The sequence below is a fragment of the Cryptomeria japonica genome, chromosome 3 (genome assembly GCF_030272615.1).
Source record: "Cryptomeria japonica chromosome 3, Sugi_1.0, whole genome shotgun sequence".
Classification (NCBI taxonomy): domain Eukaryota; kingdom Viridiplantae; phylum Streptophyta; class Pinopsida; order Cupressales; family Cupressaceae; genus Cryptomeria; species Cryptomeria japonica.
The window spans coordinates 603,309,011-603,324,408 of NC_081407.1; the positions used below are offsets into that span (position 1 = coordinate 603,309,011).

Genomic DNA, 15,398 nt, shown 5'->3' on the forward strand with positions numbered 1-15,398 from the left:
GATCCATCTCTTGTGGAATATTTATTACTTCTTCTACCTACTCCTACCTACCCTCACCTACCCCTATTTCTCATTGAGTCACATGTCATGATTGTGTGCTCACATATCTATATGGCCTTGGCTTTATAAGTAAGCTCATTTACATTGTATATAACAACCACCAACAATTCAATTTCAATCAACTCAGTCAGTTGGGTATTTTGCATCATTGATAAGAATACAATTTATTCTTGTCAATTTTATTCTCTCTTGTTGTGCTTTCCATTGCCTCTAGATCAATGCCAAATGATATTCAAGATTTGTTCACCTTTGGCTATAGCTTAAACATTAATCAACTTTTTCTTACTTATGGATTCCATGCCTCTCAAGTTTGTGAATTCTAGAAATGGATAAATCAGAGGACCTTTCAAGAATGATTGAAGCCACTTCTTAATAAGCTGGGAACAATTGTTGTTGAATTAGAATAGTGTCACAATTAGTAAAAATGAAGTATTTTCTTTTTGGGATAGTGAGCTAACACATAAATCGACTACCTTAAAGCCACCTTATTTATGGGAATGGTAGAATTAATTACACTGAGAGGTGTAACTACACTAGGAACACATGGTGAGATCCAAAATCATAAAATAGCTATTAATTAAAAAAAAATGATTCTTTTTAACATAAACATCTCATGTAAAAGTAAAATATAATTGACATTTTTAAGTGAATATTAAAAATAGTATTTATATGAAAAATAAAAAAAAAAACTAATAAAGTAAAAATTAAAATAATATTTATTTGTATACAAATTTTTTTATATTTATTGTCTTGTTATTGAAAAACAAAATAACTCTTTAATAATCTATATCATTATTTATTTAAGTATATAATTATTACTATTTTATTTATCAAATTACACTATAAGTTTTTTTAAAATTAACCTTTCAATAAAAAAATAAAGAAAGAAAAATGTAAAATGAAAGCAAATAAAAAGCCAAGTCTAAAAGATATTTAACATGCAAATCCAATGTAAACTAACAATTATACCTTTTATCCCTCTATGGATTGAGCTAGAAGTAGAGACACCCTTCTCTACTTGATTTGCTCTCTAAGGTTGGGATGTGGATTGCTCTCCAAATTGCACAATATTGGATGAATTGAGAATCAAAATAACAACATAAGTTTAGCTCAAGAATGTGTTGTTGATATGAAGGAGAAGGCTCCAATTTATAGATTTTTGAAAGGCAAAATGGACGATTAAGATCCAAAGTTGATGGAGGGTTAGGATTCAAGGAGAAGATGTGAGTTGGATTGAAGGCTTAGCCTTGTGACAAGTGTCACAAAGGTGGAGGTGTTGGAAATAACATTTATCATGGGGAAGAGAGCAAGGCGTGCTTACACATGTGAGTACATCTTGGGAAGAGCATGAGAATGACAAGTGGAAGCAAAAGTGGCAAAGTGGAAGAGCTGTAGGATGGGGGATAAGACAAATGAATGTAAGGAGAAAGTGTAGGGTGACTCTATTGTAAAGAGCATTCTAACACGTGTGAGCATCTATTTTTTATTTGGGTCAAAGGATGAGTTGGAAGTGGGAAAGTGACTTGTGAATGCAAGTTCATTTAAGAGGGGTGTCACATGTGGACTTAAGTAGGTGTAAAAAAATTAAAATTGGAAGAAATGTTCATGAGGATTAATTAGCCTAAACCAATCAATTAAAAAAAAATTAATTGATTTAGTGGGAGGATTTATAGGAATCAAGGATATTAGTTAATTAATTATAATTCAATTAACTATTTTAGATTAGAAGAATATTTGGGATATAGGCTAAAGTGGAATTTGATTTATTAAAATAAATCAAACCTTTGGAAGGAAAGGGGAATATGATTAATTAATAAAATAATTATATTAAATAGGGCATATTTATTAAAAATAATCTTAATTAATTATTTTAGAAGGATAACATGGCTAACATAATTAATAGAATTAACCATGTTATAAAAGAAAATTAATTAAATAAAATTTAATTAATTTTGGGTGTCTACAGTAAGTAAATAAAAATACAATTAATTTAGTTTTTCCAGAATGATATTTCTAGGCATGTTTTACATAGATTTTCTTAAAAATAGATATACAAGTTCTATAGAAAATTTAGATAAGAACAAATATACCACCACCAACAAAAATAATTTCCAAAATCTTAAAATAAATAAAAACTCTTAAATAAATAAAAAATAAAATTTAAATAAAATAAATAATAATTAAATAAAAATATTTTTTAATAAATAAAAAATCATAAATCTTTTTTTTAAGATATCTATATTAAAAAAAATTATTTTAGAAATTGAAAGAATAAATCCCCTAATCATAACAGCTTAATTAAAAAAAAAAACCTTCCAGCTGACATTTTATAATTAACTACTTGAAAACAAGGGATTCCCACATCTACATACCTCAGCTGTATATAATTAAACTCCTAGGTATATTTCCTCACGAAAACATATTTTAGAAATATTCGAAGCTTTTCGTACCTTTGCTTTTGCTTTCGTATCAGAGCAGTCAATTCTTGAACCAAGTGTGTAACAAACTCATATTGACAATTGAAATTTCATGAGCTTCAGTGGCTTGCCACTATCGATACTCTTGTTAAGATAGATGTGGACTCACTGGAGAATCAAATCTCATGGGCCTAACAGAACTAAAATGAAGGACAGTGGTTCTTCCTTCGGCTTTAAACAACAGGTAGGCCTTCTGCCTGGTCTGTAGCAATCAATTCGGAATAGTTATGATAGATATACATATTTCCAATCACATGAAATCCTGGAATCTAGAAAAATGAGCCCAAAGTCCTGAATTAGATAGCCATGCCATGTTTTATATCTAGATAATCAACCAAGCATCTTCAAAGTAAGAGACCCAGTAAGCATTGATGGTTTTCAGATCTTATAGTGTTACTTTGTGAGATTAAAATTTGGTGAATAACAGGCGGTGCAGGTTGCTCTGTGGTCTACATGGCTGGCTGGGTTTCTGCTGATAGGGATGTCTCTTTATGCTACACAGTTGCTGCCTTCTTTGAAGGAGACAGATCAAGGGAAAGGAAAAAACATCGATGTTGAGGGCATCAGTGTCACAGTATTCTCTGCAGTAGGGCCTTTTGTGGGCGATGGGGGAGCACGCCAGGCAATGGCAGTGCAGTCATGGCTTGCTTTGGCTTCAGATCTTCAAGTCATTTTGTTTGGCCAACATCCATCTGTGCTGTCCTTTGTCAAAACACTCAATCATCCTCGTGTTGCAGTGGACTCTGCCATTGAGTTTACGTAAGTATTACCTTTCTCAACTGACTCATTGTTTTTCTTTAATTTTGATTTGGGTTTCTGGCTTTCGGGTTTCATTTTATACCATCACTCTTCACCCCAGCAACTGACCACAAGTGGGTTAGAAGAACAATGCATGGTATGATATTGGTCTCAATTTTTGCCTCTCACATATAAATGATATACAACATACTAGCATTCGATCAATGGAATGATGAACATTCATACAATAACCTAGTGAAGAATAGGATATCTAAAGGAGGGTTGCTGTAACCATTGTTAAAGCCTTAAATGATACCACAGTGGTAGGTAGTATCCTTATATGTTTAAGATATGCATGGAACACGTAGTTTATCGGTAGTTTAGAGGAAGCTATAATGCTTAAGTTACCTCACATCTTGAAAGTAGTCTCTTTTATCGTATTTGCGGAATTAGACCAGTATTCAGTTTTATACGGCAAACCCCCTTCCCAGGTTTGGAGAGGTAAGGCTAGTGGATTTTACCACTTGCAGGGCTCTGCATCAGGGTTGCCTATATTCGGCTAGCATTGTGCATACCTGGCTGAGCATTTCTCCCTATCCAAGGTTGATCTTGGGCATCTTTAATAAGCATGGGCTAGTGTTTGAGTCCCAGAAATCAGCAACCGAAAATAAAAGAAATCTGCTGTCTTGTTTGCTGCATATGTGAATCTGTGAATCGCCTTATTTGTTGAACAGTGAACTTTTATGTTGTACCCTTATAGTGATAGATTATTACAGATATTATATTTTAACGTGTCATATATCAACACTACTTCCCAGGGGACCACACATTCTTTTGTGCCTTAGGACAAGTGCATATAACTAAGGGCAAGTGAGACAAATATTTCTGGGAGCTATATTGGGTTCACACTTTATCATTTATTGTTAGGCAGAGACCGGAAGAGATATTACATCGTTTAAGCTGCTGTTCATCAACTCTTGTCATATGAATTTCTGAGAACTGCTCGAAGACATATCCTATGACAGCTATAGTTGGATTAATTAACTTCCATGTAATTATTAGGCTTCCACTAATGTATTTCAATATCTCAGGCAATGTTAAACCCTATCACTTATGTGGGTTAAAAGGAATGTTAGCTAGTCATTAGCAATATCATTGTGTTCATTGGCCATTGCTTACAATTTGAACTTTGAACTTTGAAATTCTAACATGCCTTTGTTTTCTTACCCTCTATTATCAATTCTAAGTGCATTGGCCTATTTGGACAGTTGTTTCTATGCTACTATGGTTTCCCTCTTTCTATCCATTCTATCTGTTTTCCTCAAGTTAATTATGATAAGTACATATGGAATTTACAACACATCCTATAACAAGCACAATCCTTATGTTTTTATGAATCACTCAAGAATAACACAGAAACATAAAAGCAATAAGGACAATATTCTCTGTATAAAATAACTTTGGCCCTGTCTCCTTGCCTATTCACTAAATGCAACACTGAACAAACCAATATATCAAATAACAATATATTTTCTAAAGAATTACAAGACATACTCATCCCAAAGAGGGGAATGATATTTAAGCCTTTGTTTATGTCTGAAAACAAAACTCTACTGTCCTCCAGCATAGACTCATCTATTAACTTGCATTACATCTTCAGCACAGATAACCCTTTCTACTTATCACATGGCATCCACTTTTCTTTCTTTCCTTACATCAAAAGGCATTTATCTCCTAAGCCCACTTCTTTAACAAGTTTACTGATAGTTCTCTTTTTGGATTCCTTTCCTTCCTCTTCGTGTCTCTATGGTTATTTTTTCTTGTGCATAGAGGTTTCCTTTGCAGTCCTTTACCTTGTTCTTCTGGGATCTGCTGGGATCTGCTGGGCCATGGGGAGTCTGAAGCACTATCTACAGTATTCACTAACCAAATTAATGTATCAGCTCAGCATTGTGAGTACTACAACTGTATGTTAGTTTTCTTTGCAATGTCATGGACCTTAGTGGATAGTGTCTTGGCCCTCAAATTACCAATATGTGCCTTCTCCATGATCATTTAGTCTTTACTGTTTTGTTCCCTGCTAACTAAGTTTGTTTTATGATTTGTAATTCTATCTTTTCTGGCTTCTACCTTCTTCTATCCATTTGATGTGTTATTGTTAATTTGATCTGATATACTTCTAAGAGCCTTTTCTATAATGTTAGACCCTAACAGCATTCCTATTTATACATGTTATCAATTTTTGTCTTCCTTGTGCATCTTCTGCCTGTGTTCATGGTTTCCTTTCTGACTAGGAATTATACTTGTATTGTATTGTGCATCTTCTGCCTCCAATCCATGGCATGCTTTTCCACTTATCCAATTAGTGCATTCTTTCATCGCATAGAAGAGTTCCCAGTAGTACTATAAATCAATGTTTAAGTTCTCTAATGAATTTTTGGTGGACAATACTTATCCTTGAGATGGTCCCAAGAAAGAATCCCCTTCTTGCCCAAAATGTTTCCAAAGTTCTGGATTTCTTTAGAGGCCCACAATTTTGCAGAGCGTCCTCTTATCAAGGCAAGAGGCTTTTACTTATATTTCAAATTCATACAGAAGCTTGAGCATACCCATCCACATCAAAGAATCCTTCATGACCTTTAATGAAACTTTCCACAAACTCGCAAAATTGAGCCAAATATAGGCAAGCCACTAATAATTACTCTAAATGGACCAAACAATAAATTCAATGTATGAAGGCCTTTCCACCTAGGCCTAGAGTTAACATTATATTTGAGTAATACCTTCTATGGGTCATCTCCTACCAAAGCATGGATTATCCCTTTAATAGCAAGAGAAACCAGCTAGAATATCTATTAAATAGATAATAAGTTGTGCTCACAACTTCTGCCTAGAACCTATTCTCCAAGCTGGCCCCACTAGGCATACTTGTAACTCTCTACCCAGTGTCCTATTCACCCTCTCTGCAAATCCATTCTGCTGAGGGGTGTATGGAATTGCCTTATGCCTCACAATATCATGTTTCCTACAAAAATTGTTAAACTTCACTAAACATAACTCACGACCATTATTCATCCTCAACACCTTGATCCTCTATGTCTGAATTCACTATAAGAGCCTTGAACTCTTTGAACCTGTAGAGGACTGCAATTTTTTTCTTGAGGAAGAATGCCCATGTTTTCTTGGAGAAGTCGTCAATGAAAGAAACATAATGCAAGAAGTTTACTAGTGAAAGGCGATCAATAGGACTAACCACATCACTATGAACTAAATCCAAGATCCCTAAAGATCTAGTAGAGCTTGGGTAAAATTTAATATGATTTTGTTTTTTATTTGAAAGAGTGTTTGAGAAGTTCAGATTTGGAGGGTTTCCTAGTTAGACCACTTTCAATAGTTGCTGTGCAGCATGATTCTAGTTGTTGCACAACCTACCATAATTGTTGTGCAACTATAGAAATGTGAAAAGACAGTTTTGTTCCTTTGTGGTAGTCATTTGACTTCATAAAGGGGCTGTATTTTTCATTATCCTGTGTTAGGTTGCATTAAGGAAGCAAACATCATTCTTGGTAGTTGTTTATTTCCTTTAAAGCCGTGACTATTCACTTTCCTAGTAGTTGATTGTTTCAATTTCCTTGGGCATCAATTATGATCGGTAGTGTTGGACAATTGTTCCATTTTGACAAATGATTTGTTCATGGACTTGTCTGTCATTAATTATTTCATGGTGGGTGATTGTTTCAATATGATGTAGTGGTAGAAGTTATTAACTTTTTTCAATGGTGTCATTTCACATGCCCTAGGTCGTGAGTGGTTGTTGGAAGGTAAAGCAACAAAAAAGTGGGTAGTTTCTTGGCCGACAGTTGAATGGAGGTCATTCCTCTTGATTGAGTAGTATTATTCTTTCCCTAGGTTGTAGGTTGTTTAGAGGGAGGTCAACAGAAAGCAGAATGGAGGAAGAGAATTTCCATTGCTGGCTCGAATGGTAGATTACAAGAGCCATACTATTTGGTTGGCAGTTTTGTTGGAGCCATGTGAAGGAGGTCTATGAGTGTTAGCTGAAACCAAGAGGTTGGTTGATAGGGAGAGCCATCCATGGTTGAGTTTTGTTGGACTTGGATGGTAGATTGTTGAAACCATGGAGAAAGCCTGGGTAGAACTTGGAGCCTTATTATAGGAAAGAGGTAGTGGCAAAGTATGACCAAAGCCATGTTGCAATTGGTAGACATTGCTAGAACTATCTAGAGCTGGTTGGTTGACAAAGTGCCAAAGCCAATGAAGTTGACTGGTTACATGAGAATATTTGTTTGAGAGGGTGTTGATAAAAGGTAGAACATGTTGTTGCAAGTGTGGTTGAACACATAATTTTTAGACTTGGACTCGGAGAGTACTCGGCAAGCCCAAATTTTTTGATGTGGCAAAAACTGGACAACTTAAAAAGTACTAAAATTTCTTATAGACACTTTTTATTTTCAAAATACAATTACAAAATGTATCAAATGAGTCTTAAAAACCATGAGTACGTGTTTTCTATTAAATTTGATTCTTGAATACATGGATACAAAATGGCATCATCATGCAAAGTTGGATAGTGGATACAATAGCTAGCTACTAACTAATATTATTATGAATTTATGACGATTTTGTTTAAAAATCATCATGATAAGTTTCATATCTAGGCAACTTGAACATTACAAGTTTTTACATTTTTGTGTTCCAATACCTAGTGAAAAATTGGGAGGTAGAGGGTATGGTCCTCACACTCGATTCTGGCTACCTGCTTGGCATAGAAGATTGTGCTTGTGGCTCTGCCTTATTGGTAGATGGCAGTGGCTCCTCCTCCACCATATCAATGTCATCCAATTCAATCTCTCTTGCTTCTACTGCAGCCACATCCTGCATAGGCTGCCTCTTGAAATCAGCAATCTCATCCCCTGTAAGCAAGGAGGCCTCATCATCTTGCACAGTCCAATCACTATAGTGATCAATCTTGTCTAAATCAATAAGTTCTTTTGGCTGATCCTGCTTCTTTTTGTGTGAAGCTGAAGGTTATATTGCACAAAAACAAGATCATTGAAGCGTTATTGAATCAACTTATTACACTTCTTCATGTGAATGGGATCAAACAAACTCCAAATGTGCTCACAACCAGAAGCACTACAAGGTTGAGACAAAATTCAGAGGGACCTTTGCAAATTCGCAATATTTCCACCCCAATCTTTCCACCAAGAACCTGCAAATAAGATATTAAAGTTTTTGTAAATAAACAATATTTTATTGATAATTGTAATTTATTGAAGCTATTAGAGAAGAACTTGGGGTTGAGATAGTATCCCATTGCATGAATGGGTTGGTGGAGTTGATTGTTCCACGATCAGTGATCTCCCAAATAGGGGCAAATCTATTTGTATCCCCTGTGTAACAGTGCTGGATGGCCTCTTTGGCCCTATCCATTGCCTCATAAATATATCCCATTGCATTTTTCTCGTCATTCACCAAGCACAAAATCCTCACCAACGGCTTGCTCACCTACAAAGTAGAAGTAATTATAAATTACAACTTACAATGAAACAAAATACTTTTAAAGTTTGAAAATAAAGGATTCAATCTGAAAATTAAATTAAGTTGAAGTTACCTTGACATTCTCTAATGCTCTAGTTACAAAATTACTTTCCAAAATTATTTTGTGATCCTTTCTCCATCAGCCTTCTTGAATAAGTTGAGTCTACTCATGGTTGGTTGACTCACAAACATTTGCTTCAAAGGGAGTCAACAAACTAGTAATACTTTGCAATGCTAGAAACTAATTGCAAACCTTGTAGCATCCGATCACACAAGCTCTTTCTCGTTGGTGTATATATATATATATATCTTGCTTTTTCTACAATTGGTTTCGCCCAATCAATTTTGTCCATGTCCTCCAAAAGAAGGTCAAGGCAATGAGCTACATAAGGGTTCAAAAAAGTGTTTGATGCCTCTCTTGAAGAAATCTTCCAGCTGCCCCATATGCGACTGCATTGTCAGTAACAACTTGGGCAACATTTTCTATGCCCACCTCTAAAACAACCTCTTCCAACATCAAGATCAAATTTTCTGTATTCTTTTTTATGTTGGAGGCATCAATAGACTTTACAAAAATCACCTCACCGTGTGAAGCCACTAAAAAAATCATGAGTGTGGTTCCTTCCATTTGCCCACCCATTTGAAAGAATGGGCATTCAAACTTTCGATTGCTTCTTTTCATCTTCTACAATTTGTTTTGCATCTACAATAGTAGCTTTGAGCAACTTGCCATTTAAATCTGTTAATTTTAGTGATCAGACTGAAAGTAAATAACTGAAACTGAAAATGCAACACATAACAGTACAAAAACAACACAAGAACAACACAGCAGTACCCTGGGAAAACCTCCCTTTTGGAGGAAAAACCCAGCAACAAGATTCAGATCAGATTATATTAATGTCAAGGGATAGCCAAGTACAAATCCGCCCACTTAGGGCATGAACAAATTGACTTATTTGAATCTTGAATTCTGATCAGAATTTGACTTGTCCTTCAATCTGATGATAATCGCCACCCTTGACTGGATTCACTCAGCTGGAATGAATTCGCTATTCTCCAAAGTGAGTTCGCTGACCCCAGAGTATAATGGCAGGCCTTCAATATATATTCGCTGTGTCTTGAATTGCTTGCAGATCAGATCGCTGAATTGAATGAATGCATGAATGGTGTATAGGATGGATTACATCGCTTTGTTTATATAGGAGATACAAGTAACTTATTTGCCTTAGTCGGCTATAATGAACTTGGCGCCAAAACACAATAAATTCGAATTCTATTTACAAGTTACATGAATAGGTCTTGACTCATGTCATCACAAGTTACATGTTGCCTTAACACGATACACCCAAATAGGACCAGTCTCATATGATTACAAGTTACATTATTGTAATCACTTTAAGTTATTACAATATGTATTTAAATTTTAATTGCCACTAGGCAACATTAAAATTTAATCAAGTATAATCCAAATTGGCTATTTATTTTCAACACTCCCTCTTAGCTAGGGAGGATTATCATATTGTAATAACACATCATGGATCTTTTCATTGTATCCACCTTGCATTGCCCACAGAGGGTGGAGGAGGTCTTTCACCTCAACCTTCTCCTTGAGAAGGATCCAATGTCACCTTGCATTGCCCGCAGAGGGTGACTCCACCTTGCATTGCCCGCAGAGGGTGACTCCACCTTGCATTGCCCGTAGAGGGTGGAAGATGCAACTTAGTGCATCATTGGGACTGAGACTCCCTCTCAGCCAAAGTTGTGTTCTCAACAACTCCAAGTCTCTCTCTGAAGTATTCAAACTTCACACGAGCTGGAGGCTTGGTGAGAACATCTGCAATCTGCCCATCAATGCTGACATATTTCAGCTGAATGGCACCTCTCTGTACCATATCACGAATATAGTGATAATGAGTTTCCACATGCTTTGACCTGTCATGAAACATAGGATTAGCAAACATCTCAATACAACTCTGATTGTCACAATGAATGACAGTGGGTTCCCAAGGTTGTCCGAACAACCCAACAAGAAGCTTGTGAAGCCACGCTGCTTCTCTTGACGCCACACTTGACGCAATGTACTCAGCTTCTGCAGTACTTAATGAAATTGAGGACTGTTTCCTGTTGGCCCAGGAGATAACAGCAAAACCCAAACTGAAACAAATTTTTAAAGTGCTCTTCCTATCGGCTACACTTCCTACTCAATCAGAATCAGAGTAGCCTTCCAAGGTGATGACAATGTTGATTGGATACTTCAACCCGTAGCCAACTGTGCCTCACAAATATCTCAAAAAATGCTTGGCTGCAACAAGATGAACATGCTTCAGTTTGTTCATGAACTGGCTGAGGGCATTCATTGCATAACAAATATCTGGTCTAGTGTTAACTAGATACATCAAGGATCCAATCAGCTGTCTGTACTTCGATGGATCTCCAAAATCAGAGTTAGTTGCAGATAAACTCAATTTTTTCAAACTAGTTTCCATAGGAGTAGACATAGTTTTGCATTCCATCATTTCAAACCTTTTCAATATATCAATAGTATATTTTCCTTGACTAAGGATGTTTTCATTAGATCTTTGCCATACTTCTAAACCTAGAAAGTAGTGCATTAGGCCTAGATCCTTCATTTCAAATTCTGTAGCTAATTCTTTCATACATCTAATGATGAGGCTATCTTCACCGGTTAAAAATAAATCATCCACATACAAAACTAAAATTAGCATTTTACCATCAAATAATTTAAAGTAAAGGTTAGAATCAACATCAATCTGACAAAATCCCAAACTAACCAAATACTTATCAATTCTTTCATACCAAGCTCGAGGAGCCTGCTTGAGGCCGTAAAGAGCTTTCTTCAATTTGCACACATGAGATTATGTATTATGAATCTCATATCCTTCTGGTTGCTCAATATAGACTTCTTCCTCAATGACACCATTAAGGAAAGCAGTCTTTACATCCATCTGATGTAACTTCCAGCCCTTAGCTGCAACAATAGCTATAATAGTTCTAATAGAAGTATATCTAGCAACAAGTGCAAATGTTTCCTCATAATCTATGCCTTCCTTTTGAGAAAAACCACGAGCTACAAATCTAGCTTTATATTTCTCAATACTTCCATCAACAGTATGTTTAATTTTAAACAACCATTTAGAGGATACAACAGACTTACCTTTAGGTCTAGGCACAATATCCCAGACATCATTCTTGATGATGGATTGATATTCTTCGTCCATGGCTAACTTCAACGCTTGCTGGTTCATGGCTTCTTCTACATTTGATGGTTTGGTCTCGATAATGTTGCACATCATTTCAACATAGTTGGAGAGCTTTTGAGGTCTCTTGCTTTCTCTGAATGTTCCTTGGGGAGCTACAAACTTTTCGGCTTCTTGGATGGTGTTCCTAGCCCAAAGTGGTCTCTTCTTACTAACTGCAATGTCTCTGGGTCCATCAGTTGGATCCAGGGGCTCAGAAGGATCACAAGGCTCAATATATTCAGAAGGCTCAATAGACTCCCTCTAAATCTTAGGGTTAGTATCAACATCCATATCTTGATTTCCATTAAGTTCTTTATCATCATCAATCAAGGAACCTTCAGATTTCTTAAGAGCAATATTTTCTTCAAAAGTTACATCTCTACTTACCTCAATGTACCTTTGTCCTGGGATGTAGACTCGGAATGCTTTGGAAGATTCACTATATCCAACAAGGATGCCCTTATTTCTAGAAGGCTCTAGCTTAGTTCTCTTTTCATTTGGTACATGAACATAGACAGGGCTTCCGAAGATCCTTAGGTGGCTGATATCAGGTTTGACTCCGGTGAAGGCTTCTTCAGGAGCCTTGTTCTTCAACACTCGATGAGGGCATCTATTCTGAATATATACTGCAGTCTTAGATGCCTCAGCCCACAAGAAGGATCCTGATCATGAATCATAGCTGTAGCTGCTTCAACAATGGATCTATTCTTCCTTTCAACCACCCCATTTTGCTGAGGATTGTAGGGAACACATAACTCCCTCTTAATTTTTGTCTCTACACAAAAGTCATGAAAGCTACTTGAGGTGTATTCACCTCCATTATCAGATCTTAACACTTTAATTATTTTTCCAGATAGATTTTCAACTAAAGCCTTAAATTCTTTGAACCTACTTAATACTTCATCAGATTCTTTAGTTTTTAGAAAGTAAATCCAAGTCTTTCTAGAGAAATCATCTATGAATATAACATAGTATAGGAATCCACTAGGTGAAGCGACAGACATAGGTCCACATAATTCAGAATGAACAAGTGCTAATTTTTCTTTAGCTCTACTTTCACTTTTATAAAATGGACTTTTAGTGTTCTTACCTAAAGCACATCCTTTGCAAGTATCATCATCAAACTGACTAAGTTTAGGCATACCTTTGACCATCTTTTCAAGTGAGGGAAGTGCTTGGAAGTGTAAATGACCAAGCCTCTTGTGCCATAGTTTGTTGATCTCAGGAGCCTCATGAATGAGAGCTTGAACAGGTTTGGCTGAAAGCTTGTATAAGCTATCATATCTATTACCAATGACACGAGCAGATTAAAGCTAGATTTCTTAGGCCACGCAAGTACTCTACCCTCAAAAAATGCTAATTGATAACCCTTATCTTCTAGTGCAGAAATGGAGATAAGATTCCTTTTAATTCCAGGCACAAATAAAATATCACTAAGATGTAGAGAGATACCAGAATATAAATTTAATGAAGTAGTACCGAAACCTCTTACCGAATATCGAGCATCATCACCAATTACCACATGAAGATTGGATTCTTTCTCTATCAAGTCTGAAAGATGCTCTCGGTAGCCTGTGATGTGTCTAGATGCGCCGCTGTTGATCAACCATGTGTTGTAGTCAGTCGGTACATTGCTTGACAAGGCAAAGATGAAGAGGAAGTCTTCATTGTTCTTTTGTTCCGCAACCTCATTGAGATTCGCTTCTCCTTGCTTGAGCTGGTTTTGTCATTCCTTCGCATAGTGACCAAACTTGTCACATCTGAAGCAGTGAACGCGTAAGAGATCTCTTGGCTTCTTCCTTGAATCATGACTTGCTGAAGGTCTATTCCTCTTGAAGTTGCCCTTCTTCCAATTTCCACCTTTCTTTTTGACTGATTGGGCTGCAAGTATGTGATGATCTCCTCCATGAGAGTTCCTAATTACCCCCTTAGCAGCCAACCGAGATTCTTCTTGGATGCAATCTCCCTCCAACCGTTCAAACTTGGGAAGTTCAATCCTCACACTGATTCCTTGAATGAATGGTTCCCAAGTTAGAGGAAGACCATTGAGGGCAGTCAAGGTAAGATCGCTGTTTTCAACTTCCTTCCCTACTGCTGAAAGTCGATCCTTTAATTTAGTCATTCTCATGAAGTAGGAAGTGATAGATTCCCCTTTCTCCAATCGGATGTGGGAGAGCTGATTCCTCAAGGCAAGAATGTGGCTAGTGTTGTTGACTTCATACATCTTCTCCAATGTGCTGAACATCTGTCTAGCGGACTTCATCTTGGAGATAGATGACACAATATGGTCTTTGACAGAATCAATGATCAACCTTCGAGCTTGAAAGTCCTCCTTCCATTCTTTCTTTTCTTTTTCATCAGTAGGTTCTTCAACATCCTTGCTAACGTATTCAGCAAGATCATTCAAGGCCATCATCATACGAACCTTCTAAGAGGTGTAATTCACAGAACCTTCCAACCTGTCTTCAGCCCTAAGAGAAGAAGCCATGTAGTCTAAGCTTTGAACAATAGGTTAGACAGAAAGACAATAAAAGATTGACAAATTTGATCACAACTATTTATGAACCAAGCTCTGATACCATGTTAATTTTAGTGATCAGACTGAAAGTAAATAACTGAAACTGAAAATGCAACACATAACAGTACAAAACAACACAAGAACAACACAACAGTACCCTGGGAAAACCTCCCTCTTAGAGGAAAAACCCAGCAACAAGATTCAGATCAGATTATATTAATGTCAAGGGATAGCCAAGTACAAATTCGCCCACTTAGGGCATGAACAAACTGACTTATCTGAATCTTGAATTCTGATCAGAATTTGACTTGTCCTTCAATTTGATGATTATCGCCACCCTTGATTGGATTCACTCAGCTAGAATGAATTCGCTATTCTCCAAAGTGAGTTCGCTGACCCCAGAGTATAATGGCAGGCCTTCAATGTATATTTGCTGTGTCTTGAATTGCTTCAGATCAGATCGCTGAATTGAATGAATGCATGAATGGTGTATAGGATGGATTACATCGCTTTGTTTATATAGGAGATACAAGTAACTTATTTGCCTTAGTCGGTTATAATAAACTTTGCGCCAAAATACAATAAATTCGAATTCTATTTACAAGTTACATGATTAGGTCTTGACCTATCATGTCATCACAAGTTACATGTTGCCTTAGCACGTTACACCCAAATAGGACCAGTCTCATATGATTACAGGTTACATTATTGTAATTGCTTTAAGTTATTACAATATGTATTTAAATTTTAATTGCCACTAGGCAACATTAAAATTTAATCAAGTAT

General features: G+C 36.3%; 1 protein-coding gene across 3 annotated transcripts in view; it reads left to right on the plus strand.

The window, feature by feature from the left end:
- Positions 1 to 2,462: 2,462 nt before the first annotated feature.
- The window catches only part of LOC131070373 (beta-arabinofuranosyltransferase RAY1), an 81,120-nt gene continuing 68,184 nt past the window's right edge, over positions 2,463 to 15,398 (plus strand). The window contains exons 1-2 of one of the 3 annotated variants that reach the window (XM_058005880.2): positions 2,463 to 2,721; positions 2,965 to 3,296. In XM_058005880.2, the coding sequence (XP_057861863.2) occupies positions 2,635 to 2,721; positions 2,965 to 3,296 (419 nt within the window). In that variant the 5' untranslated portion in view covers positions 2,463 to 2,634. Of the gene's footprint in view, positions 2,722 to 2,964; positions 3,297 to 15,398 lie in introns of those variants that run through there. The other 2 variants (XM_058005882.2, XM_058005881.2) reach the window with 2 other exon arrangements.